The sequence below is a fragment of the Plectropomus leopardus genome, chromosome 5, assembly GCF_008729295.1.
Source record: "Plectropomus leopardus isolate mb chromosome 5, YSFRI_Pleo_2.0, whole genome shotgun sequence".
In the NCBI taxonomy this organism is placed as follows: Eukaryota; Metazoa; Chordata; class Actinopteri; order Perciformes; family Serranidae; genus Plectropomus; species Plectropomus leopardus.
In genome coordinates, this window is record NC_056467.1 from 35654782 (window position 1) to 35681036 (window position 26255).

Sequence of the window (26255 nt, forward strand, 5' to 3'; positions counted from 1 at the left end):
AATGTGAAGTCTAACAGCATCTACAGGAAAACGCTGTACTCCTCCTTGTTGTTGCAGTGAGTGTGTGCATTCACATGTCAAGCCTGACACCTAGTGGCACTTCAGAGAAAGTCATCTCCAGGTGATTTTGTTTTTACTATTATGAATAGGATTTACGTCGCCATGATGTCATAAATATTTAAGTAATGAGTTGAAGGAAATTAATACATGGTTGGCAGGACAGAGAAGCAATTTGCTGGGTAAAATTAATAAATCAAGTGTTCAGAGACAGAGATATGAGAATAAGAAAGGAGGAGGATGAACTCATTTTTGCCCTTGAAAATGTGTGAAGTTGTATTTATAACATAAAAAAAGTGACATTTCAAACTGAAGAGTAGAATGTTAAAGCAACATGTCAAACATTCTTCCTCCTCCAAGCAGAACTGACACTGCCCACTGGGTATTAAGATTATCTGCTGTTGACATTTGGTCAGAGGTGAGTTTATTCATATCTCTGTCTCTACAAATGATTGACTGATAAAGTGTTTGTGTTATTTTGTCCTCTTATTGGATAGAACTTAATATCACTCTTTCTCTTGACCTTAACAAAAATTTAAAGTTAAAGTCTTCACAAAAATGAACATATATTGCATGGCCTTAACCCTTTGAAACCTGGAACAACATCATTTTTCTTGTGCTACTTTCAGACCCCTTTAACAAGTTTTTAAACCTTGAAACACTGAGCAAATTGGTGCTATTTCTTTCATTAAAATAATTAGAAGAAAAGTAACTTAGTATAAATTGTTCCAAATGTTAATGTCATGTCAATAGGTAAGTAGATTAACAATATTATTTCAAAAGAGCATGGGAATGTCTTGAAAATTGCATTTATAATTATCATAATTAAACACTTAAAATTATGTTACAAAAATATTATAATTTTTTAAGCAATTCTTCAAGGTCATTTCCTGGTATATTAGGTTTTTTCTTTTTCTTTTTTGTTTGTTTGATTGTTTTGTTTTGTGTGGGGTTAACTAATTTTCAGGTATTTTTCTTGTAGTTTTTACTAATTTCTTGCTTTTTTTTGTTTCTCATTGCCTTCTTCCCAAGTTTTTGCAAGAAATCAAGCAAATTTGCTCAGGTTTCAAAGGGTTAATAATAACATTATGTTTCACAGGTGATCACATGAGTGTGTCTCTTCTCCCCTGCATATCCTGTACTCAGAACATGCCTGTTCTTTCAGTGGGGTAAAGCACTGAGCTGAAAGGTCATTATTCCATTCACCTGTGTGTGTCGGCAGTATTTGCTTATCTGTCTCCATCTGTCTGTCACACACTGAATTTAGAGGTGGAAATTTTTCCTGACATAAATCAAAAGCCTTGCAGCAAGAGAGTAAATGGATTTTACAGTGCTTTGGTCTTTCCCTTCCATTTCCAGCCCATAAAAAACACCACACTGAGTCACTGTAATGACAGGGGGTGTGACGCAGTGAGTGACAGTCCTCAAGTTATACTGAGCATGGACTAATACATGCAAGATGGGATGTGTTTTAGAAAAAGGTTAAGAAAATGACATGCATGTATTATATATGTTCTAGACATGTGTTTCCTTAGTATATTTATCAGTTCATCTAAAGAACTGCGTTTCACATACAAACCAATATTAGTCTTTGTTAACAAGTTTGTAAAAGGAATGAGCAAAATATTTTAGTGATTGTGTCATTGGTCTTATATGCCATCACAAGATGAAAACACACACATTTCGTTCCCAATTGGGAAGGAGGAGCCGGTCCAGCCCATCCCTCAGCTCCTCTGAAGGATTCACTCTCACTAGGGCTACATCCGCACTAATATGTTCTCCTTTTAAAGCACACAATTATTGCTACATTTACACCTTGTATCCACACTACTCTGGCATTTCGGAAACCCTGAGATCTAACTGCAAGTCATTACTCATCACTGTATTCTGTATGCCCGGGTTGGGTGACTGTCTTTAAAACTATGCACTTTTTCACTAGCATTCTCTTATTTACAAAGCTGTTCTTGGCCTAATTCCAGCATATTTATGTGTGTATATTGAGCAAAAAAATGTAAACGGCTACGCTCTTCCTTCAAAGAACTTGTTCTTATTGTCTATACCTAGGGTTTGTACAGAGTTTGGCAAAAGAGCTTTGATATGTGCAGCTCTATATAAGTGGAATCTTCTGCAGAAAGACTTAAAGCTGCACTCTTTGGCTCCTGGAGGCTGTTTAAACGCTCTGTTGCAGGCCTTTTGTATGTCATCTTCTACGTGCCAATGTCAGGGAGTATCTTAGCTGGTCTTTTAAAGGTCTTATTTTTATGGTTTAGGTATAACAAATATTAACATACTCCCTAGTTCTTCCTTGAGGTAACTTTATTTTGTGGTCCTTTTGTGTTTTATATTGGTTGTTTTTGAGTTGTTTGTTTTGATCAGGATAAAGAAATATTTGGTCTTTTTTTGTCATCTCCATTGTATTTTTTGTAATTAAGCAACCTACCTCTGATTAGACACTCTGCTTCCTTTTTCAAATCTGAATGCATATGCTCAGTGTACGCAAATGATCTAATGTGTTTTCAGGTGTGATAGTATGGACAGAGATTATTTCAGAAAAGGTGCTAAAATACTTGTGCCTATAAAATGTATTAGTGAGGATGTGGCCTAAATAATTTTGTAAATAATTTACTGTTCTCCTTTCTCAATGTCCCTTTTTTCTGGTTTGAAATAACTGCTACAGTGCTGCTGTAGAGCTCTATAAGCACACAGTCAGAGACACATTTTTGATGTCTATGTTCTCATCATGTAAAGAACAGTACGAGCAATGAGACAGTCTTGCAGAGACATGATATACTCATGATTTGATGTATCTGCAGTCATACAGTTAGGAGTTCCTACCTTTAGTTGCTCCTGCGGCTCCCAAGTGGTACACGGCCCCCAGGATGAGCCAGAGGGCCTTCTGCTCCTCACTCGCGATGCCTAGCACCTTCATGGCTGCCTGCAGCTTGGTGAACTGCTGCGCGGCTCGCTGCTTGTCCTCAGGCTGGAGACGATATCATCAGGTCAAACAGCTACTTCAGTATATTCATTTAACAATAAATACCACACAGGCTAGAACCTGACTGATAAAATGGCCAAAATTAACTTATTACAGATACATCAGTATCAGCTTATATGTTAGCTAATAAATGTCAAAAAACTGAAATACAGAAATGCTGAGGAGATGGTTCGAAAAAGTGTCGCCAAAGTTTATTTGTCAGCTGTTAAATGTCTTGTCAAGTACAGTTTTTAGTCCCAAACTGTTAAAAAAGGAACCTCATGAAAAATGTTTATTGATGTTTTTGGCTGTGTTAAAAAAATGATTAGGGATGCACCAATTTATTGGCTGAACATCAGTTTCTACCAATATTCCTCTTGTTCGTCATACTTTCAGCATATTTGCAAAAACCGATGGCAGTGACTGATGTTTTTCTGTTGTGTCACGACTGTTTTATGCAGACTAAAAAGCAGGGCTTGATGGTATTGGCTCCCCGTGGTTGTGAAGAGCAGAGGACGCCTTCGGGACTAAAGGACCCATTTACTAATCAACACATCAGGGGATGCACTTTGAGGCACCCTGATAATGCTACATCAGTGCAATATAAAACAGACATCAGACACAGAATTATGATATATAACATGCAGAGTAAAAAGGCCTTAAAAAAAATCTGTTTTTCATGTGAAAGGAGGTTATATTAATAAACTTGTATAATTGAATTTGTGCTTATTCAAAGGTGAAGGCCTGAATTAGTTAAAGAACAGTTCAGTTATTTTTTTATAATAAAGATGCCTTTGTTTCCCCGGCACAAAAGGGGAAATTTCAAAATAAATAATTAAAATTAAAAATTAAAAACACTGGTATCGGCTATCAGCCATATTGTTATGTTAATCATTGATCCAGCCCAAAATTTCAGAATTGATCCATCCCCAAGATTAATTTATTCTTATATATGCCTATATAATTTTCAAAATTGTGAAAAATCAATACAGACCTATAAAATAGGACATACTTAATATCACACACAAATAAACTATGACATGAAAGCCTTAAAAAACAGACACATCTCAGTGTGATTACCTTCGACTGTGGTAGGATCCCAAAAGCACTGTTCTCAGCCAGGTGGTTAAAGTGCAGCTCCGTTCTGGAGGAGAGGAGGAGAGAAGCGGGATACCGTAATCAGCCAATGAAATGCTAACACCTCTGGATGTGCTGTGCATGTTGTTGGTGTCACATGAATTATCCCAAACTACCTGCCCTTTGTGACGTTAAAAGATGATGTTTCAAAAGCCAGCATCTTATTTTACTGCTCATTAAAGAGTGTTAGTTATAGAGAGGATAGTGAGCAGGTGACCAATGCAGTGTCAGTCACATTGCAAAAAATTGCCTGAAATCCTGTGACGACCTGAAATATTGAGTGATCATGCATCTAAAGAGAAAAGGACATCCAAAAAGAACAGTTATCCCCGCAAATACATAGATACAATATCATGGATCAGGCAAAGAAACTCAACCTCTTAGTTTGAAAGAAAAATTTGCTAGAGAGACAATAACAACATGAAGCGAGGTTTAACTGTGGCTCTCACCTGAAACTTACTGCCTCACAGAACATGTTTTTTTTTTGTTGACTTAACAGTTTTTAGTCTATTAGTCTTATTACTCAGTAATTGCATCAAATAACATCGAACATGTCAAAAACAATTACAGGAAGAGTTCACCCAAAAACTTTTTTCTTTCTACCAAACTACACCCACTAACCATATCACTGTGCAGAAGGAGGCCTGCATCTACTTATGGAAAAAAGGCTCATGCTCGTGACAGCATGAGATGTAAACATTAATGGCATCCTCCTAAGTGGTGCTAGGTGAGCTAGCGGCAGATGCACGCTTCCTTCGGCGCAGTGAAACAGTTCAGTAAAAGAAACAGTTCCTCCATGAAACTGCTCACAAAAAGCCCTGTGAATTATCTTGGGTAACTGGGTTGTAATTTATGGAAAAAGACATTCCTGTTGAGTTTTTCAAATGTGCCATATTGGCGCTTTGAGCAACAGAAACTGAGTGGCATCTAGTTCCTTTGTATTGGAGAGAAGGTAGACACCTCTACTGCTGATATCTCCAAGACTCAGCAACTCACACAGAAACTATCTAGACTCTTAAATAGCACTACATTTTAGAAGAAAAATATGTAATTTTGATTTAGAGGCAAACTGTCCCTTTAATGAGATCAACAGGCAAGAAATGGATCGGTAAACAATAAGATTCAATAACCACAACACTATGATTTTATCTCCTAAATGTCAGCAGCTGCTGGCTTGAAACAACTACAACAGACTTGATCCACCTTGTTGTGATGCCCAAATCCCAACAAAATAATCTCAATAAATGTTTCTGGCATTGGAGACCAATTTCTAAAAAAAAACTAAAGTAAATTTGTAATCAGCTTTTGTTATCAAACATCACAAAATATTTGTATAACTTGAAAAAACAAGACATATTTAAATACTTCAGAGTTGTGCTATCCAAATGTTGTAACTGTGTGGACAAAGAAGTGCTGGAGGAGTCACCTCAGGCTGCTGTCGGCTCCCGCCATCATGTAGTAGAAGACGTTAAAGGTGGACTCTGCCTCAGGACGTTTGCTCACCCTCAGTTTCTCCAGCAGCATGGTCTGAACAGGAGGAGACAACACCAGTCACGCACTTCTGTTACACTGCAATTTAAGTTAATGACAAAAGATGCAACTGTTTCCATTGTGTGTGTGTGTGTGTGCGCGCGTGGTGCATGCGTGCGTGTGTGTATTACCTGGATGGAGGCAGAGGCCACCTGCCCAGCCTGGTCGAAGTCAAGGGACACCACGTGGGAGAAGCGGCTGGCGTTGGTGTTCATGGCGGTGGAGCTGTTGCCGAAAGCCTCCAGGATGGTGTAGACCGCCTGCCACTTCTCAGCTGTGTTGACAAGAACATGCAGAAATGTATCTAATTATTTGTGGTGGGGGATCAGTTTATACTTCTGCAAAGAAATCAACTTTTTCTTGAGAATCCAAAATTGTGTTCTGCCCTTTGATGTTAGTAAGGAATTAGACCGAACCCAATGTTTGAACTGTGGTAGACTCCCCTCCATCTAATCCTCCTTTTTTGGCCTGGTGCGACACAGTGCATTCTGGTAATTGTAGGTTTTCCACCTCTTGAGCAAAAGCCTCCTCTGTTTTCTCTGATCATGTAGCACCATTTTCAAAAGTATTTAAGTCCTTCCACTGCAGAAACAGCCTGGTTTATCAAAGGGCCATATTCCCAGTAGTGAAATACTTCTTTCAAGTTTAGAGAAGTGGGGATTATATTATATTTAAAGACCAGACATTTACGGTTCCATATCTATTCCTGTAGTTTTGTAATGACCCTGCTACCCTGTTTTCTGTCTGCAGGCTCACCGGAGAAGATTTTGCCCGTGCTGCCAGCGATAGAGACCAGGTACTGGACGAGGTGCTGGCAGTTGGTGGTCTTGCCGCTGCCGGACTTGCCCAGCAGCACAATGGACTGATCCTGCCGGGTGGTGAGCAGGTTGCGGTAAGCAGACTGGGCCACAGAGTAGATATGAGGCGCCGTGTCCTCACGCCGGCAGCCTTTGAACATGTGCATCACCTAAAAAGGGGGTGGGGGACAAAAGGACAAACGCAGAGGCAAAAGCAGAGAGGGATTCAAATAAGAGCCACAACCAAAGAGCAGCCAACCTCACATTTCTGCCACTTATTTCATTTCTGTGACAATCATCAAGCTAAATAGTCTGCAGCTTTATCAACATATGAGAGACTTTTGTTTACATGTTCAGTGCTAGATGGAATGTGGAAGGATGATATGTTAGAGTGCGGTTAATAGTGAAGTCTGTTCATTGCTGCATCCCTACACCAAAATATGACAGGTGATGATGTCATTTCAATATCCATGGGCATTTATCAGGCAATATCAGCTGTCCAGTGTCATCAGTCTTAAACTAACCTTCTCAGAGTACATGGAGGGGGTGCTGAGGGGGTTGATGACCACCATGTTGAGTCCAGCGTAGGTGTGAATGAGGTTGCCTCCATAGCGCTGCCTCAGGCAGTGCATCACACTGGACTCATTCAGATAGAGCAGCGATGCCAGGTCCTCTGAGCGGTTGTATGCTGGAGGGTTTGCCTACAGACACAGACACAGACACAGACACAAACACAGACACACACGCACACACACACAGAGGTAATGATAATGGTGATTTTCAACTAGTAACAGAGAAGTGGCTAACTGGATACAGAACTTTTGACACCTCTAGACTATTGGTTGAAATTGGAGCTATTCTAAAATCTTGTTTCCACCAAGCAGCCCGCTTCAGTTCAGCTGAGTTTAGTTCAGTTGAGTTTGTAACACATTGAAAAGGTTATTTTTGCATTACCATTGTCAAAAGTTGTGGATGTATTACCAGAGCCATTCCATTCTGTCCTGTTTTTTGTCATCCCTCAGTTGAGGTACCTGGCACACTGATCTGACAATAAAGGGTGGATCTAGAATCACTGTAGGCTGTTCACAGGTCAGGAGAGAATCATCACTCTTGCTCTACAAGGACTTAATGCACAAACCTACTATTATTAATTATCCCACTGACTGTGACAGAGACTCCTAAGACTACATATTATGTATTATGTATGTCTGTATGTCTCTATGTATGTATGTGTGTGTGTGTGTGTGTGTGTGTGTGTGTGTGTGTGTGTGTGTGCGCGCGCGTGTGTGTGTGCGCGTGTGTGTTATGCTATAAAAGCATTCAACTGGTACTGATGAACAGAATAGTATGTTGTTGCACTACCATTAACTATTCACCTTTTCTATGTCGTCTTCGTCCACTTCCAGTGTTGCCCCATCATGCTCCAGTTTGATTTTCACCTTGCCCTCTGGCAGGGAGCCTGCCTCTGTCTTTACCACGGTGGCTGAGAGGAAAAAACACAGGAAACAAAAGGCAAAAACAAAACATGGAATTACAATGGAATACTTTATTGACATTCAGCCATATGTACAGGACACAGATGGGATTAAAATGCCATTTTCTCCCTGACCCCTAGTCTAAACATGCATGTAGAGAAACAAAAGATTAGAGAAAAAAAAATTTAAAAAGTAGGTGAGTATTAAATGAAAGTAATAAAATGAAAGTTAACACTTTGAGACCTGAGCTATCGGCTTGATTTCTTCCAAAAACATGGGAAGAAAGAAATTAGCAACTTAACAAGAAATTAGCAAAAATAAAGCAAGAAATAAGTAAAAAGTTTAAAGAAAATTTTCTTAAAAAAACAGAAAGAAATTGAAAGTTAAAAACAAAAACAAACAAGGAAATTACTTAAGAAAGGACTAAAAAAATAGAAAAATATATTTTTTTAATTTTCATCAAATCATTCTAATCATCATAAATATAGTTTCTGGACATTTTACACATGTTTTTTTTTTAATTTTCTAACACTCTTTTTCTGTTTTCTGCTTTCTGTTTTCTTTTGTCTCTGTCTCTCTCTAATTTTTAAGAGTAATTTTCAGGCTCATTGCCTTTTTTCCCCATGGTTCTGACGAGAATTAAACCTATTTTTTTGGGCTTCCAAGATAAAATACTTCTGGGTGTCTAAATACAGCACAAGAAAAACTGATGTCAATCCAGATTCCAATGGGTTAAAGAAAGGCACACATGAAAAACACACAAGCAGCAACTTATAAGTAGAAAGGGCAGTGAATGAATATCATGCAAATGGAATGAATGTCATTATTATATTGTTTTATCATATATTTTATATGATTATTTCATCTCACCCAGGGAGAAGCCATCTTTGTGGATGAGCCAGACTTTCTCTGATCCATACCAGGCCTGCTCCGCTGCAATCTGCTCCTCTGTCTTCACCTGGTGGACAGAAAGGAAAAGGAGAAAAATGACTAAACAGTAGTGATGAGGAAATCACTATTATTTTCAAGCCAAGTCACTGGACCACTCATTCACACTGGATCTTTCTGAAACCACCAGTGTTTCCAGTTTGATCCCAACTCATGCTGAAGGGTTATGACAGAAAATGCAGGATGATGAACATGCAGTGGATGACGATGGACTCAGAGGTCTCACAGTCCACTGAGCAACTGCTGCTCCTTCAGGGCGGTGTGTGAGAACAGTTGTGTGTTTGAAAAACTTCAAAACATACAGATGTCACTATAACAAGCCTCAGGGCATGTGAAGGGACAACACTGGTGAAAAAACACACCAGGGAGCACCTTGGTTCAGTGAACACAGAGGGGACACAAAAGAGGAAGGAAAACCACAACAATAAAACTACAATAACAGAAACAAATCTTGCAAATAGTGAGATAGTTTTTTAAGTAAACCCAAAAAAAAACAATTAATTCTGTACGGTGACTGCTTGATTTCACATAATTTTTATGGGCAAAGTGAACAAGACACACTGCATATCTAAAGCAAAAGGAGAGAGCACAACACAGCACTACAGGGTGACCGAGGACGAGCTGGTGGTGAATCACACGCAGGCACAGTGCAGGCCACACCTGAGACTGCTGAGCTGCAGCGTGAGATGCCTGAAGGAGGGCCACAGGGTCCACTTCCACTGATCCCTGGTGAATTGGCCAGCATGAAGAGGTCAAAGGTCACAGTTATATATGAGTAACACATGTTACATAGACACACAAATAAACACACAAATAAATGGAAGCATCACTGCATCTGAACAAAGTTTGTCATGCTTATCCAGCACACCTGTGAGAGAGAAATTAAGTTTACTGCGTCATCATCTATAAAAGGAGCTGCTCTGATCCTCTTAGATCTGCTTTAATCTCACACTGTCACTGCTTAATGTTTACTGATTCATGGAATAAAACGGTTGCATGACAACAAAAATAAAACCCAGGTCATAAACAAAGATTCACCATGATACAACCTCGGAGCACCTGAAGATAACAATCAGCCACATAGCACTCACTCAGATTCTCCATTAAGAGAGAAATCACCACACCAGCATGCAGACTGTCGATACAAGACAAACAAAGCCCATGCAGATTGCTTCCATCAGTCTGATGTGTCATGAAAAGAGAGTTAAGCCATGCTGTAGTGGTACAAACTGCACCTCATGTCAAGGACAAGACAAGGGAAGACCTGCCAAAAAGCTTCGGACTGAATTATTTGTTTATGGTCTGTTCAATATCAGGAGACAAAACTGACTGAAAGCAGACTTCATGTCAAACGCACATCAAATGAGAAAAGAACTGTCAATATCACCTGTGTTTTTAGTACAAACATACATTCAGGACATGCTTAACTTCATTTAGCAAATGATGGTATAGCTCTGCCAAAAGTTAAAAACTCTGATAAAGGTAACCTTTTGAAAGGGACAGTTCAACCCAAATCAAAAACTTAACAGCAATGTTTTTTTTTTCCAGAAATCATGACCCGGTTTCTCAAGATAATTCACAGACCTTGTTGTGAGCACTTTCATGTCAGAACTAGTTTTTCTCTAACGAACTACACCCACCAAGTGTATCACAGTGCAGAAGGAAGCATGCATCTACCACTGGCTCACCTCGCACCACAGAGCTAGCTAACATTACAGCTCAGCCAGGGAGGATGCCATTAATGTTTACATCTCATGCTGTTACAAGCAGAAGCTTCTCATCTTTGTGTAGATGCATGTTTCTTTTTGTGCAGTGATGAAGTTAGCGGCTGTAGCTTGGTAGAAAGAAAATAGCTCCTCCATGAAACTGCACACAACAAGGTCTGTGGATTATCTGGATTAACCTGGTCATGATTTCTGGAAACACTATTGATGATTTTTTTTCATGTATTTTTTTGGTAGTTTGAGCACCTAAAGCCGAGACCCATCTAGTTTCATTATATTAAAGAGAAGCCAGACATCTCTACAGACGTTATCAAGATGAGCTATCTCTTTATAATTTGTACCTCGTTAATTAGCAGTAATGGTGTTACCTAACCAATACATCCATGACTCAACAAGGAGTCGTTGCTTTGTTTTGCAGTCATGCCACCCAGCAGACTTAGCTCCAAACTGCTCTTAAACCCAAAATATGTGGAACTTGCATTTCTTTTTTTCTGCATATTAGGTAACAACATTAAAATGGAAGATCTCAGGAATTACATACTCATGTGCTTTTACCCTGCCTCACCTAGGCTTAATACATGTTACATGTGTCTCTGTATTGTATTAACAGAGCTAGAGGTAACCTTCAGACAATTCCTTATGTTGCGGTTCAGTCAAAGTCCAAGTTTCTCCTTAATTTCATCCTGTGTGGCTTGACAAAAGGTCTCCAAAAGTATTTAGACCACGAGGCAAAACTTTCTGCCATGTCAACAAGGATTATATTTACAGTGAGGTTAACAATAAAACAGGAGCTGATCAGTCAAACAGCTGGATTCAATTCATGTTAAGAGTTTGATCAGTGCTAAAACAAAATACATAAATACAGGCGCTGACTGGAGTCAATCTTATAGCCTTTCAGCTTTTTGTATTGGTCGCAAATAAACACAGATGTTGGAAATCTTGCAGACAAGGACAATGAGGAAAATGAGGGAAAGCAGGGAAAGTTAGAAGGATTCCAGGCCTTACACTCCGACAAGTCACACGATAACAAACTCTAGCCAGAAGGCCCAGAGGAAGGCTGGAGGGCTGCGGTACCTGCAGGGGGCCCTGGGGCTGTGGGGATGCAGGGGCGGGGGCTGAAACACTGACTGCCTGCTCCAGCTTAGCCGCAAAGCAACCACAGCCAGACAAGCAGCAAAAGCAGCATGTGTGAGGTTTGGAGAGAGGGACAGAGAACGAGGGGAAGAACAGAAGAAAGAAGAAGACAAGGTCAACATGGAATTTTGGTTGAAGATGATGCAGTGCACCGAGACAAAGAGAAAGAACATAGACACTTGACAGAAAAACAGTCATGTGGAATTGCTCTGCAATGAGTAACCATGGGGTGGAAATGACTCCTTTTCAGTGACAAAGTGACAGTGTGCAGATCAGTTTACATGAATACAGTCACTAGGCGGGTTTCCATTAACCCTCAAACTACACAAATTGAAGTTGTGAATATAAATTACACATAATGGGAACATGTCAATATCGAAAAAAACTTCCATTTATCGCAAAAAGTCTTTACACTCGTATGAGGTGGTTTTTCAGGTGATTTAAAAAGCCATATTTTGCAAAACTGCAATGGAAACAGTTTTTTAGCTTTTCTAGGTCACATGATGCTATGGCTATGTGCTTGTCAGTAGGAACTGGCTCCCTCATGATGCAGCAGGAGCCACACGAGGTGCATTGCAATTGAAATCGTGGACTATCACCTCCCAGAAATCCCAAACCAAAACCCTCATATGTGATTGCTCCTATGTATAAGGGGCTCGCCTTTCCATTACCGCTTGCATAACATGCCTACGTGGCCTTGGATTCAAAATAATAACGGCTAGTGCAGTGGCTGCAATAAAAATAAAGCTGCTAATGTTTTTAACATCCATCATAATGCTTCTTGAAATGTTATCGCCAGAGGAGTAGTCTAAGAACATCACTCAAAGGAAACACAGTCATCTCGCAATTATGTTTAAAAAAATGCTTAAGTATTGTGCAAATCTGTAATGGAAACCTGCCTACTGTTAGCTGTCAGAGCGACACATTAGTAGCCAGTGCAGACTATTGCTTTCGACAAACATTGCTGATGGCACACCACATTCGCTGTCATTGTTAGGGAAAGGAATTGATAAGATTTTATAGATTCCAACATCATTATGGATTCTGCTTATCAGTTTAGGGATTTTTCCTGATCAACTTTCTGTGTGGGAAAAATTTAAGCCTACATAGCCCTTCAGCACCAGGCCAACTGTTGTATTATTTGTGAGTCTGGACACAATGTAAAAACAGTGTAGAAAAAAGCTGGATTTCCCAGACGTTCATTTATTTGTGGCAACGTGCCGACTTCTACAAAAGATAACCATAAACTCGTAGGTATACACTTCCTATAAATCGAACAACTGAAAATCATTTCTTAACTGGAACTGGATCTCGATTCCCATCCCTAATAACTGACACTAATTCTGTTACTAACTTAATGACAAACTTGTATGTTGGAAGGTTTGTGCGCTTTCTGCTAGCCGTTACCTGTACACAACCAAAGATCATTTGTGATGGAAGAATAGTTTTGAATCATCACCATCTTGGATTTAGAAGCTCGTAAAAACAGGGCTGTGTTGGACTCAGTAAGCTACAGCTTTCATTTTAATGTGTTAGACACATCATATATTCCATTCAACATTTAAATACATACAAAAATGGACTGGACTATATATGAGCAGATCCCCAATATTACAGCACTTGGATCAGGGACAAGAGGCAGCTGATCAGGACATCCCTGGACTGTGAAACTTTCAAATCAGTCTACAAAAGTAAAACAAAGAGTCCAAATGTTCAGCTGGTAAGCTGAGATTAGACTTTGAAAAGCAGCCATAGTTAGAGATAAGTAAGCATGACGTCAGGCAGAGAAACAGTTACAGAAGGAAGGGTCAGAGAGTTGGAGCCAGGACACCAGCAGATGGGATAATATTTCACTCCGTCAGGAGTCACAACTGGTAGACCAACTGCAGACTGGGCAGGGTTTCCTCTGCTGTGTCTCTGTTAATATACACCAATGAACTAAGCATGTTAGGCATGGTGACTAATGCTAACAGCCTAAGGGAGCATAAGTGTTAAAGTTAAGAGGTTGCAGTTCTGCTAGCCAACTCGTACCCCTTTCCCATCAAACTAACTTGGGTTCTTGCACTGGTTTCATTCAGGATTCATGAACCCTTGGTGCTGTCTAGTGAGACAGCCTGCATTTCCACCAGTTTTACACAGAACCATTGTAATCAAGGATGTGGCATCTACAGAGGGCATTGCACTACTCACACAGAAGGAATTAGTAGTAGCAAAAATTGCAGATATTGATTACCTGAAAATTCTTTGTTCTGTTCTATTTTTACCCCAAAATCAAGCACGAACCAACAATTAATGAGACCATAACACATTTTTTTTTTTTGTCTGACGATTTATAAAGCTTCATTTGCACTACCCAAAAAAACTGCAGACACCCACTAGCATCTGTCTTTTTAATGCTATGAGAATGCGTATTCACACCCCGGTCAAATGACTCTGCTGTAGACACACATTTTTATCGCCTCTGGCTTCGATATACATTGATGAGAACTCAACACTTGGGTGAACGCGGTAATTTCAGATCCCTAACCAGTGAGATGCAATGACACGCCGTCACTTCTCACCATCTGTCTCCTACAAAGCACTCGCAGTGGGAATGTAGCCAGTCGCTCATATTTAGTGGGTTTACCTGTGTTTGAAAAACCCAAATGTACGCTTAATTTTGGTGGGAAAGGGGTATAACTTAACTTCTCCTTTGGTGACTTTTTTATCCTGTCCTTCCAACCTGTAGAATTTGACACCCCAACTGATTTTGTCACGGTTCACACCTCAGGTAGGAAGAAAAACCTGTATTTTTTGGTTCCAGATGAAAATGAACTTTTCAGCTTCAGAAGCAAGTTATTTTTGGTCAAAATGCTCTTAACGGTTCAAACTTCAGCGCAGGAGCCTGAACAGAAGCGGTTCCATGTTGGCGGAAAAGGGGTAGCTAAGATGGAGAAAACATACACATGTAGAACCAAATGGATGAAGCCTGTACTCTGTTTCTTTTTTTTAAAAGGGGAACATCTGTTTTGCAGTTAAACTACATTTTTGTGGGACACGAAAAAGTTTTCTAATGACCATTTTTTGGTAGTGCAAGCTGATATGGACAGACAAAAAGACATAAAGAAAGCCGAGACACAACATCAATAATATGCAAATGGAAAGCAGGGTGATTTACTGGGGCACCGAAGATCCTCATCAGGCGTCTCTGAGCCTCCTCGGTGGGACTGAGTGGGTCCTCCTACAGGTCAAAGCAGCAACACATCGACACTAAGCCCACTGATGAAGCTGAAGTAAAGCCCACGACTCCACACACACACACACAAAGTAACACAGCATGTGCACATGTGATATATTCCTTGTACAAGTCAAAGACTGTCATGACTCAGGTTCCCTACAGGAGACTCTGCACACACACAAACACACTAACATCTGTCATCAATGTTACACAGCAGACTGGGTTACTGTGGAATCTCATTTTACAAGTTAGTATCACTCCCAAAAGGTGATTCAAACAGCATGCGCACCAGAAAATTATTGCCACACACACACAACTATACAACTGTCTGGTTAAGAGAAGAATATTTGCAAGACACAAGATGCAACAAAACAGCACAGAAAATTCATATGCCATGAAGATCTGCACATTCAGCTGTCAGGCAAAACCCTGACTATAATTCAGCTCGTACATTTATGATGAATTTAAGGACAACATAGAGATTTGTCACAAGGAAGTTCACATCTTTCCTGGAAAAAAGCCCCAATCCCAATCTACTTCATCCCTCCAATGTAAAACATGGCCCAGTAAACAGTATGATTTGAGATTCTAGCATCAGAATTTTTTAATTTACTGTCCTGGTCAGAGTCAGCATGTGTTTTGGAGAAAAATGAGATTTAGTGAAGTCTTAGATGTGCAAAGTCAGCATGAGTCCAGGAAACAACCATATCTGCAATCTGTAAAATTCCTGCAGAGCTGGGCTTTCTGTGTCTGTGCACGGTTTCGCTTTGAGTTGCTCTACCAGAATGTATCACTGCAGTAATTGGCTGTACATGGGTCTCCTTTTGGTGACCAGACATGCCAGGCTACTGAAGTCCCTCATTTGAAGCAGCCTCAGGTGGGGTTCTGCCTTTGTAAACAAGGCTTATGAGCTACATTCTACTCTACCTCTACAATCCACAGCAAATAAACTTGCTATTTGACAGGACAGTTTATGAGAAAATTACTAAGTTGAGAAAAACAAATAAAGGAAAGAATAGACCAAAAATAACAATTAAACCTAACAAATCTGGAGTGGAATCTTTTTTTTTTTTTGTGCAGTTTTCAGAAGGTAGGTGAGACGGTACGAGAAGGTAGTAAGCAGCTTGGCAGGAAATGTACCCAAAACTGCAAAAGATTTAGTACAAAGTGGCAAAAAACTGACGTAACAATTAACGAAAAAAAAAAAAAAGAGAGAGAGAAAGAGAATCATAAAAATGATCAAATAACTAGGGGAGAATATCAAGAAATCTATATTTATGAATTCATATTTAAAATTAGGCAACAGAAAAATATATTTATTGTAATTATTATTATATATAAATTAAATTAAATTAAAATAGATTTTAGAATTTTTTTCAGGACACTTCCTGTTTTTGCTCTCTTACTTTTCTTTGTTTTTTGTTGCTAATTTTTTTCAAAAGTTTCTCTTTGCCATCTTTCCATTGGGATAAATATAAGCAGTTTGCTCAAGTTTTTAAAGGGTTCAAGCCTAAAAGTCTACTGCCAAATACACTGGCAGAACAGTTCAGATATAACATGTAACCTACAGTTGTATTTTTTATGTAGGTTGTTTTAACGGTAGTTATGCAAGAAAAGCCACGAGGTCATTAAAACTGAAAAAGGGTATACTGGTATACTGGCTGTGGTGTCTTTCCATATCCATTAATGAATGCAGAAACTCCCTCTTGTTGTAGATCAAAGTGCTGGAGGCTTGAATAGAATAACAATAAACCAACCAACCGACATCATCACCGCCAGGACTTTGGTGTGTCTTGTCACCAGAGGCTCAAAAGACAAGTATTCTCAAGTAACTCCTAAAAGGTGAACTATTTAGTGCTCCTTTTTATGTTGAAAAGCTTGTTTATGCTTTCTCTTAAGTAACTCCAAAACCGTGCCAGATAAGGTTACACACATTGTGGTGTCTGTAAGCAAACTCCACAGTGCTCTTTTATGTCAAACATGCATTGCAAATGGTCATGCACTTTCCACACCAATGTCCCATGCTGAGTTTGGACAGTGTACCTCTTGTTGACTGTCAGCAGTCTGTTGGATGGGAATGACTGCTGGAGGGGGAGACAGTAGACTAGGATCGGGACGTGGAGGATCAGGGCTCTTAGGAGTTGCAATAGGAGAGGGTTTAGAATTGGGGATGAAACGTGATGGAGAAAAGAGGGGGGGCGGTTTCTGGGCCACCAGAGTGGTAGAGGGAGGATTTGTAGCTGTGATTTTTGTGGCAGTAGCTGGTCTGGGTGCAGGTATGAAGCCAGGAGGTGGAGACAGTGGTGTGGGCTTGGGAGCTGGGATAAAACCAACAACTTGTGGGAGAGTCGAAGGTTTGGAATGAGTCGGTTTGGAAAATGTTGGAGCTGAGCGCTCAGAGGTAGCGCTGGTCGGGGTTACAGAGGCCACAGGAGATCTGACATCCTGTCTAACTGGACCAGAGCTTGCCGGTTTTTGTTTGATCTCCTGTGGCTTTACGGTGGTTTTATCCTCTTTCTTCTCCTCTGGCTCAACAACTTTTTCCTCTTTCTTCTCATTTGTCTTCTCCAACTCTATTTTTTCTGGTCTCTCATCCTTGGATATTCGTGGGCGATGCTCCCTTGACCTGCCTCTGACCATGAGGTTTGTTAATCCCCGCGAGATGTCGTCTTTATCCTCTGTTTTGATGACGTCATGTTTAAAAGAGAACCCAGGCATCACAGGGGCCTTAGACACTGAAGCTGGCGCTGGTGTTGGTGCTGGCACTGCTTTCACTGGTTCAACAACAGGCTTGGCTGCTTGAGGAGCTTTGTCTGATGTTTGGGTTGCCACAGTGGCCTCTTCCTCTTCTGAAGGTAGCACCTTCCTGACAACCCGACGAACCACCTTTACCACTTTCTTCCGTGTCAGACCCTTGTCATCTGTAGTATCTGTCTGGCTGGGGCTGGTACCTGAAAATTTGATGTCATTGTTGGCTGTACCATTGACCACACTTTTGCCCATGATGCCATTTTGCTCTTGCTCACTGTTCGTAACTGGCTTAGGGTTCAGAGGAGCTTGTAGGGGTTTAGGACTCTTAAATCGCTCTGCCATCTTTGACAGTGGCTCTGGACTTTTGAAGCGCTCTGGCACTTTCACAGGTGTCCTGACTTTAGGTGGGGACGGACTCCTGACCCGTGCTTCCGTAGGGGAAACTGAAGGCGGACTTGTTGCCCGGAACAACCCCCTGCCAGGGTCTAGAGCTGGCACTGACTTGGCCCGGCTGGGCAGCCCTTCACTGTCTGACTACTCGCAGAGAGGAGAGAGAGGAGGTATGAGGACATCAATAATAAAAGAAAATCCAAGAATCATGTCTTTACGTCTTTAACAGTCAAAATATTGGTGTTGTGTAAAGTTGAATGTGTCTTCAGTCATTGTGTCAAACAATTTTTACAGTCTAGTAAGAGATAAGAATTAAGACTGGCCCTAACCCAAACAAATGTATTAACCTAAATAATACTAAACTTTGTAATTATTCACTGTCTTTCAGCTTTATCCATAAAATCAGCATAAGACAAACTACAAATGCCTCAGAATTTGGTACCTCTGCAGTCTCGCTTTTGAAAATCAGCAGACAAAAAGATTACACAATAAGGAGTGCCAGTAATGCTATTGTGTGTAAATGCAACATATCCTCTTTAAACAAGAGCTTGCTTTACGAGTGGCTCTTGCATAGGCCTATTGACTTGGAAAATTGTAATTAAGTAAAATTTCAAACCCTGTCTGCTCTACGCCATAGAAATGTGTTTTGAATGACTTGAACTTACAAAAATATCATCATGGCATACTGTAGCAGCTTACTGCTTACTACATTCCTTAAACAAGCATGAAATAACAATAGGTATTTTTGAAAAGGTTTCCAGGGCACATAAGATGCTATAAGCAAACCAGAATGTCAAACTATCTGAGGGGCCATTTGTTAAAACATAGTACCAAAAGGATCTACTGCTTACCGTATGCCATTAAGATATTTATACAAGCACACGTCATTCTCAATACATTTCTATGGCTGTTATAGATAGAGCACCAGTCCACGCTCTGCTTAGAGCAGACAGGGTTTGTAGTTTTACGTAATTACAATTCCCCAAGTCAATGGGCCTTATGCAAAAACCGCTCATACAACAAGCTCTTGATTTAAGAGAATGTTGCATTTACACCCAATAGCATTACTGGCACTCCTTAATGTGTTCTTGTGTTCTTCTTCTAATCTTTTTGTGATAAGTTCTGATTTCCAAAAGCAAGACTGCAGATTCTGCAGTGTTAAGTTCTTCATTTTTCTCTTTGGTAACATTTTGTTCACTGAAACTTGTTTACAAATGAAGCAACAAAATCACATGAACTGATACTGCTACTGATGCTCAAGTAGCATCATCATGTTATGAGTATTTGAGAAAGGTCTGTTTATAGGGAGTGTTTTTTTCTGGACCCCACGTGAAACCCTAATACAAGAAAACCTCAGAAAAAAGTTAGAATATGAATATGAAAATGTTCTTGCATAGGGCCCAGTCTGATCAATGTGAATAATCTGTGCGAAACTAACTTTTAATAAAGTGAGTTCTCATTTAAAAAATCTACTTACAATACAGCAAGAAATTGGACTTGGCTAGAATACAATGAATGCCTAGGCTACATAAATCACTAGACCTGGCAGACATAAGACAGCTCTAACATGACTGTCAACCGCAGATGTATGTGCCAAAATGAAGAGGACAATATTTACTTACACTCTTGCTTCCTGGGTTGTTATCGTCTTTGATCTAAATATGTTGATATAAAAAAGAAAACTAGATCAAACCTCAACGCTGCGTGAACCTGCTGTCAATCACACATTGTGCAAATCTCAAAACATGCACATTTTCTGATCTCCAACATAGAAATGATTTTTGAACTTCAACATCTTTCTTCATTTACACTCAGTCCAACTAATTCAAGAACAAAAAAATGATGCACTCACTGCATTGGAACTGCACTGGTTAATGCCCACAAATGGCAGAGGTGGTACAAAGTCACAGCTACTTAAATATGCTTATACATGAGTGGAAGTGAGTAAATTCTCAGTATGATGCAAGCAAAGGCAACGGCTATGTAAAAACACATGTTAATACAGTGCAAAACACTGGAAGACCATGCAGTGTAAGTGCTTTGTGAAATGTCTAAATGAGACTTCCCTTTTGCTCCCAGAAGGAAAAGCGAGATGAGAAAGCCATGTTGGCTGATCTGTTGTCATGGGCTGAGATGGATGAGATGAGAGCAGGAGGAAGAGGAGCTAGGAGAGGAAGAATGGTAAGAATACACAGAGACAGATGAGGAGAAATAAGCATCTTTAGGCCACAGAGAACATTGAAATTTCAATGTAGGCAGAGCCACATGTTGATGGCAAAGCAGTGATGAACAGGAGATTAGGACAGGTTTAGACAAATGAAAACACAAATTGCAAAAATCAAATAAAAAATGTGTAATAAAGCATCATAGATTATCATCCAAGTATAATCTTAAAAAGGCATGATACTCTTGGAAAGCCTGGAAGGTAAACAAAATAACTCATGAGCTGATTTTGACCCTGGTGCCTTTTCAAGAGCTGCAATTCAAAAAATCTATGGTCATATAATTTCCCATAGTGTATATCTATGTGTTTATGACTAAGGAGAATTTCTTTATTATTTGTGGATTAATGTAATAAGGTACTTTGATTTTTCTGGTAATCAAAAAACATCGAATTTTTAACAATTCTCATTCAGAGGCAAACCCACTTTTAAACTATAAAAGGGGCCTGTCTTTCATGTTTAATACTATTTTATTGACCTTTGCATTATCAAAGGTCTGTGCAAAACGTTTATGGTTATCCCGTGGCGTGCCGTACAATTTTGATGCTTCGCCATGAAACAGGAAATTGTTGTAATTGTATTGTACATTGTCTGATCTGCCTGAAACTTCATAGGTTTGACAATTGTCCTGCCCTGAACACATATGTATGACAATATTCACTAGTTGTATAAATGTCACCTGCTAGCAAAAGGAAGTAAGCCTTGAAGGACAATTATCATTGGATTTGCATGATGGTTTGGTCTACAAATTATGTACACCAAGATGACATGAAATTTGTGTCCCCTCCGCTGCCACCTAGTGGCCACTGGAAGTAATACGCCAGATGTAATAGCTCACTCCAGGGTCCAAACTCTGACCACTTTAGCTGGAGTCACACCAGTACCCCAGCATGCGTGGCGGTGCAAGGGCTCTTTCATCACTGCTTGCAGCTTTAATTTTATGTTGCTTCCCCAATGTCTTTGATAAACCAAATCTACCAGCACGGAAGCTAAGCTATGTCCTGCTTTGAATGGGGCCGCAGCAAAACATCAGACATTAGCTATCTGAAAAAAAAAACAAAACAGTATCAGTTTAAGAGCACACTATATGTGAATACTTGCTCCGCTTCACCTTACACAAAAGCTGATGGAGGCAGCGGTAGACCAGCAGCCCCTGTATATAGAACAACTGTTTTCTCAATGGAGTCTGGTGTTTGGTCAAATTGCCCTTAGCATTTTTACACAAAAATAGCACAAAGCTGGTCTCCAAAAACCTGACCTGGAACTAGGCCCTTAGCCTCTCACTGGGTTTGGGCCAGAGTACAGGTCTGGCTCTGGGTTACTGGCCTTTCTCAGTGGTCACTGAATTAGCACACTGACCATTGGGTTTATTTTTGGATTAGACAGTTTACTGTAGGGCTGCGGGCCAGATTACTCCCTAAACCACAGAGGCAGTGCTGCAGTCATACCTCACACATCACAAATTTGTTATTCTTAATACTAAGACATGCAAATAAATAAGTCACAATCTGAACAACACTAGAGGTAAAATGATTTCACAACATAATATTTTCAAAATTAACACTTCTGTTTCTAATTCTTAAACTCATTAATGAACATGCTTGAAATACAGGTTACTAATGCACTCCTCACAGAAAAATCTATATTTAACCAGAAAAGGCAACTAGTATAACCTAAGTTACATACCCATTTCCAACAGCCTTTTGCCACCATTCATACATGATCCAAAACTACAGAGACATGACCAAGATAGACCCTAGATGGGTTTTGATTAACCCTCAAATTGTGCAAATTGAAATTGTGAATGCAATGCAACCCTTTTTTTGGCTTTTATAGGTCACATGGCATACAACAAACAGCCAAAGTGTCACTACAAGAGGAGTTAGTGCATCGCATAGCTTTTCAACCGTTGTGCAGATCATCCAGAAGTTTTGAATCCGCAATTCCTCTGAAATCATGGACTATCACCTCCCAGGAATCCCTAATACGTGGCCCATGTAAAAGGGGCTTGCCTTTACATTATTGCTCCACAGCATGCCTACATTGCCTTCATTAGGAAATAGTAATAGCTAGTGCGGTGGCTGCAATAGAGGTCAATGCTTGTAAATGGAATTTATGGATTATGCTTTTTACTTTATTCTGCGTATTTGTTGGAAATGATTTAACTGTGTTTGTTTATTTTGTTTACATATGTCTGAAGTAAATCTAATGATGTCTTGAACATCCATCGCCATGCTTCTTGGAATGTTATTGCTAGAGGAGAAGTCAAAGAACATCACTCAATGGAAATGCAGTCTTCTCGCAATTGTGTTTTATCAACATTTCAGAAATATCGCAAAGGTTTTGCAAAACATCTGCAATGAAAGCCTGCCTACTGTGTCAAATTCAATCATTTTACTGTGATTAACTTATAAACAACTTGTGTATATCCATTTTTTAGAGCAGTCATTGAAACTTTTTGTTTGGATTGTGTATGAGGGTTAAGTTGGACTTCAGCACAAACAATGACAAAAGCTTTGAAAAAGCGGCAAAAGGACATTTCTTCTGTCTCAGGTTACTCATTTACAATTAGTTCTGGGAGCAACTGTTATTCCCACACAAATTACCTTACTTGCTTTTATGCACAATGACTGCCTTTTTGCTCTGATCTGGTACTACCTGTGGACCTCATGTGACCCAAGGCGGTATTTCACATGGCAAGTGTACACAGCATTTTACATCTACGTCTAGTTTACATGACTATAAAGCATGTAACAATCTCACACATGGCATCTCACAAGAAACAAGAGGTTACTTCTTGCTGTACTTGCCAAACTCCTGTTTGTAGAGGACCAGTAATATCAGAGGGAACTGGTCTAAACTACAGCAGAGCCATGCAAAAACCTAACCAAACCAAACATGCTTTGGACCAAAAAGGCGGGCCAATCTGAAAGGGACCTGTGGACAGTCAGTCCAAACATACTCAAGTATTATTAGACTTGATTTTAAATGTGGTCAGCCTGAACTGACCCAATTAGAGAGAGAACAGCAATAATGCACATCGGAGCTGAGAGTGAAGACACTTGGGTCCACACAGGTATTTAACATGTATGTGACACATAGACTTAATATGCAACAACAAAGCAGGCCCTAATTTGTCCTGATCCACTGTGGAACAGCTTTCAGATACAAGGAATTAAACGGAAGATCTCTGGCTTGGGTTTGTCTGTAATTCTTTCATGTCGCTAACATGAATAATAAACATCATACTCTGTTTGGATATTCCCAATTATACCTTATTCCACATGCAGCATTTTCTGACTAAGAAAAGTCTAGGTTATGCCTGTATTTTTCGGGTTTTAAAGTGTTCTTTAGTGATGTATACAACACTTTGAGAATACGCATATCAATTGGGGATTTTGACACAGTTTGCAACATGCAGCCTCCTGCCTGTTCACAGTCAGCTCTGTGTGTTGGCAGGGATATATTGTACACAAGTAGCTAGCCAACAGTCTGTCAGGCTGTGACTGAGATTCGTGCCCAAAAGAAAAGCCACATTTCTGGTCCAAATGAGACACACCTACTTTTAAACATGGTATAGGTTGTGCATATCAACATGTTTTTGGATATGCACAAATATCACAATGCCAACTTTTTTAAGAAGGGTGGTTGAAGGAATGAAAGAGGGAGGTCACATGGTCCAACAAGTTCATCACCAATAAGAAACTTTGAAAAAATCCTGACATTATTATAATATTGTTTAGAGGTCACAGCGGAGAGGGCTTTAATCAGAGTATGCATGGAGCACTTAAGCAGTTGAATATCCATTTTCACTGACCATGTGAACAGCTTAGCAGGAATATTGTCTTTCTGGAATAAGGGCAAAAACTGGAATGTTTTGTGCATGTCATTGTTGTGAATAATTTAGTAGTTTGTTACAGATTTATGGAGACTGAAGTGGAAATCTTTAATGATAACTCTGATAGCACTGAGGATGAAAATGAAAGAGGCTCATAAGTGATCTCAGAATGAAGAATTTCATTCACTATATCTGGTCTGTGAATTTAAGCCAAACTTTGTGTCTTTACTCAATGTGCATGTTTAAAACATAGTTCTGGAGTTGAATCCATAAATCACAGGCACTGCAATTAGTCTAGACAGGTCATACTTAACCTTTAGGGTCCACTTAAATATTATACACACTTGGATCTCTCTGTGCACTAAATGAGCTTTTAAAAATCAAGCTTTAAAAATATTATACATTCATATGACTTTACACTTTCACTGAGTTAATTTTTAACCAACATAAGTCCTAATCACAAATATCAAATATTCTCTAATTTTCAGAATTTTAACCCTTTAAAAAGAATAGCAATTAAAATAGTAAAAATGACAAATTCCAAGGCAAAAGCCCAGAATGAGAGAATACAATACATGTTTTTATGGTTTGATGGCTATGGGATCAAAAATTGCAGTTTGAATGGGTGTAAATGTTGCATATTTTTTTTTGCACTGTAAAGTATGTATTTAACAGTTTAGTTTCCACAGTGTATTTTAGACCTATTGTGGAAGCTGAGCTGGAAATGCCAAGATTAAACAAAAATACACAATCTTGCCAAAATGTATGCCATATGCATGAACACAGCCATTCAAAAAATGAAGAATGAGAAGTGCCTAAAATGCACCAAATAGTCCCTACTGGTAAAGTGAATTATGAAATATACAATATGGCTGAAATCCACCTCACAATAATTAAGATATTTTTAAGAAAAAGAGAGATCTGTGTTCTACTGGTTTATGGGACCAAATTTCTCTATTGTAAAATACAGAATCAAACATCTCAGCATCACAAATTTGTACGATGTTGATACTATAGAATCATCATGACCTGAAGTCCAAACACAACAACACGCAATTATCACTCTGCACTTCTGTAAGTCTGAACGTGACTGGGCTTAAGGAAAACAAACCCTTAAACTAAATTTCAAGTCAAAGAAGCATAAAATAATTATCAGAGTACCACAATTTACGACACAAGTAAAAACAACATGAAAGTGCACTAAATCTCAACTACATTTCCCATCAGTTCATCTGTCAGCACATGAGCTCCCACCGCGCATGTTTCCACCTCTTCCAACCAGCCAAAGTGACACTCAAAACACTTCTAATTTTAAATCCTACCACTTTTATGATCAACATTCAAGTATGACAAAGGAAACTGTCACAATGGCACCAAAACTGCTACTGAAAAATGCTACTTTTAGTTGGAAACCACTCAAGCTGCCCCCGTCAGCTAACTCTAATCTAAAAATAGTTTAACCGGCTGTGGGACCTCAAGGCCCCATGCTTGTCATAGATTTACAACAGAAGATCTAATTTTCACAAATTTATCACAAATTGTTCTACCTTAGTTAGTGAAGTAATTCCAAAACTCTTGTATCCGAATAGTCCTCACAAATCAGCAATCAAATCCAAAAAGTGGCCAAGAATGAGGAGCTCTGATCGAGCAACTCGACACACACACTGGAAAGTGAAAGAGCAGAGCTGAGGAGAGGGCCAGCGCTCTGATAGGATGGCTATTCCTGACTGTGGACAGACAAGAGATGTGGGGACAGCTGTTGTGATATGAGGGTGTTGAGTGGGGGTAAAAATAGGAGCCACTGCCTGGACAGGTCTGCCATGACGACCCTCATATCAACCACACATGCTGCTGCAGTTGCTGTCATCTCAGCTGCTTCTGTGTGTGTGCACATGAGAGTCTGTGTCTGTGTCTGTGTGTGTGTGTGTGTGTGTGTGTGTGTGTGTAAGGAAGCACACATAGTGGTCTGCTAATGTAATTGAGAACATACTGGGTACAATAGCTCATGCTGTAGGTTGGAAGTTACCGTATAGAATGTTACTTAGTTAACGCTGAAATCCA

At 39.6% G+C, this 26255-nt stretch overlaps 1 protein-coding gene across 1 annotated transcript in view; it reads right to left on the reverse strand.

The window, feature by feature from the left end:
- Positions 1 to 25857, reverse strand: part of LOC121943023 (unconventional myosin-XVIIIa-like) — a 162213-nt gene extending 136356 nt beyond the window's left edge. Inside the window, 15 exon segments of the mRNA XM_042486381.1 lie at positions 2893 to 3037; positions 4112 to 4175; positions 5595 to 5695; positions 5830 to 5972; positions 6455 to 6665; positions 7020 to 7196; positions 7872 to 7978; positions 8841 to 8928; positions 9579 to 9644; positions 11648 to 11782; positions 14934 to 14996; positions 17037 to 18278; positions 19757 to 19789; positions 20201 to 20298; positions 25742 to 25857. Of these exon segments, the coding sequence (XP_042342315.1) occupies positions 2893 to 3037; positions 4112 to 4175; positions 5595 to 5695; positions 5830 to 5972; positions 6455 to 6665; positions 7020 to 7196; positions 7872 to 7978; positions 8841 to 8928; positions 9579 to 9644; positions 11648 to 11782; positions 14934 to 14996; positions 17037 to 18278; positions 19757 to 19789; positions 20201 to 20239 (2614 nt within the window). The 5' untranslated portion in view covers positions 20240 to 20298; positions 25742 to 25857.
- Positions 25858 to 26255: the final 398 nt, after the last annotated feature.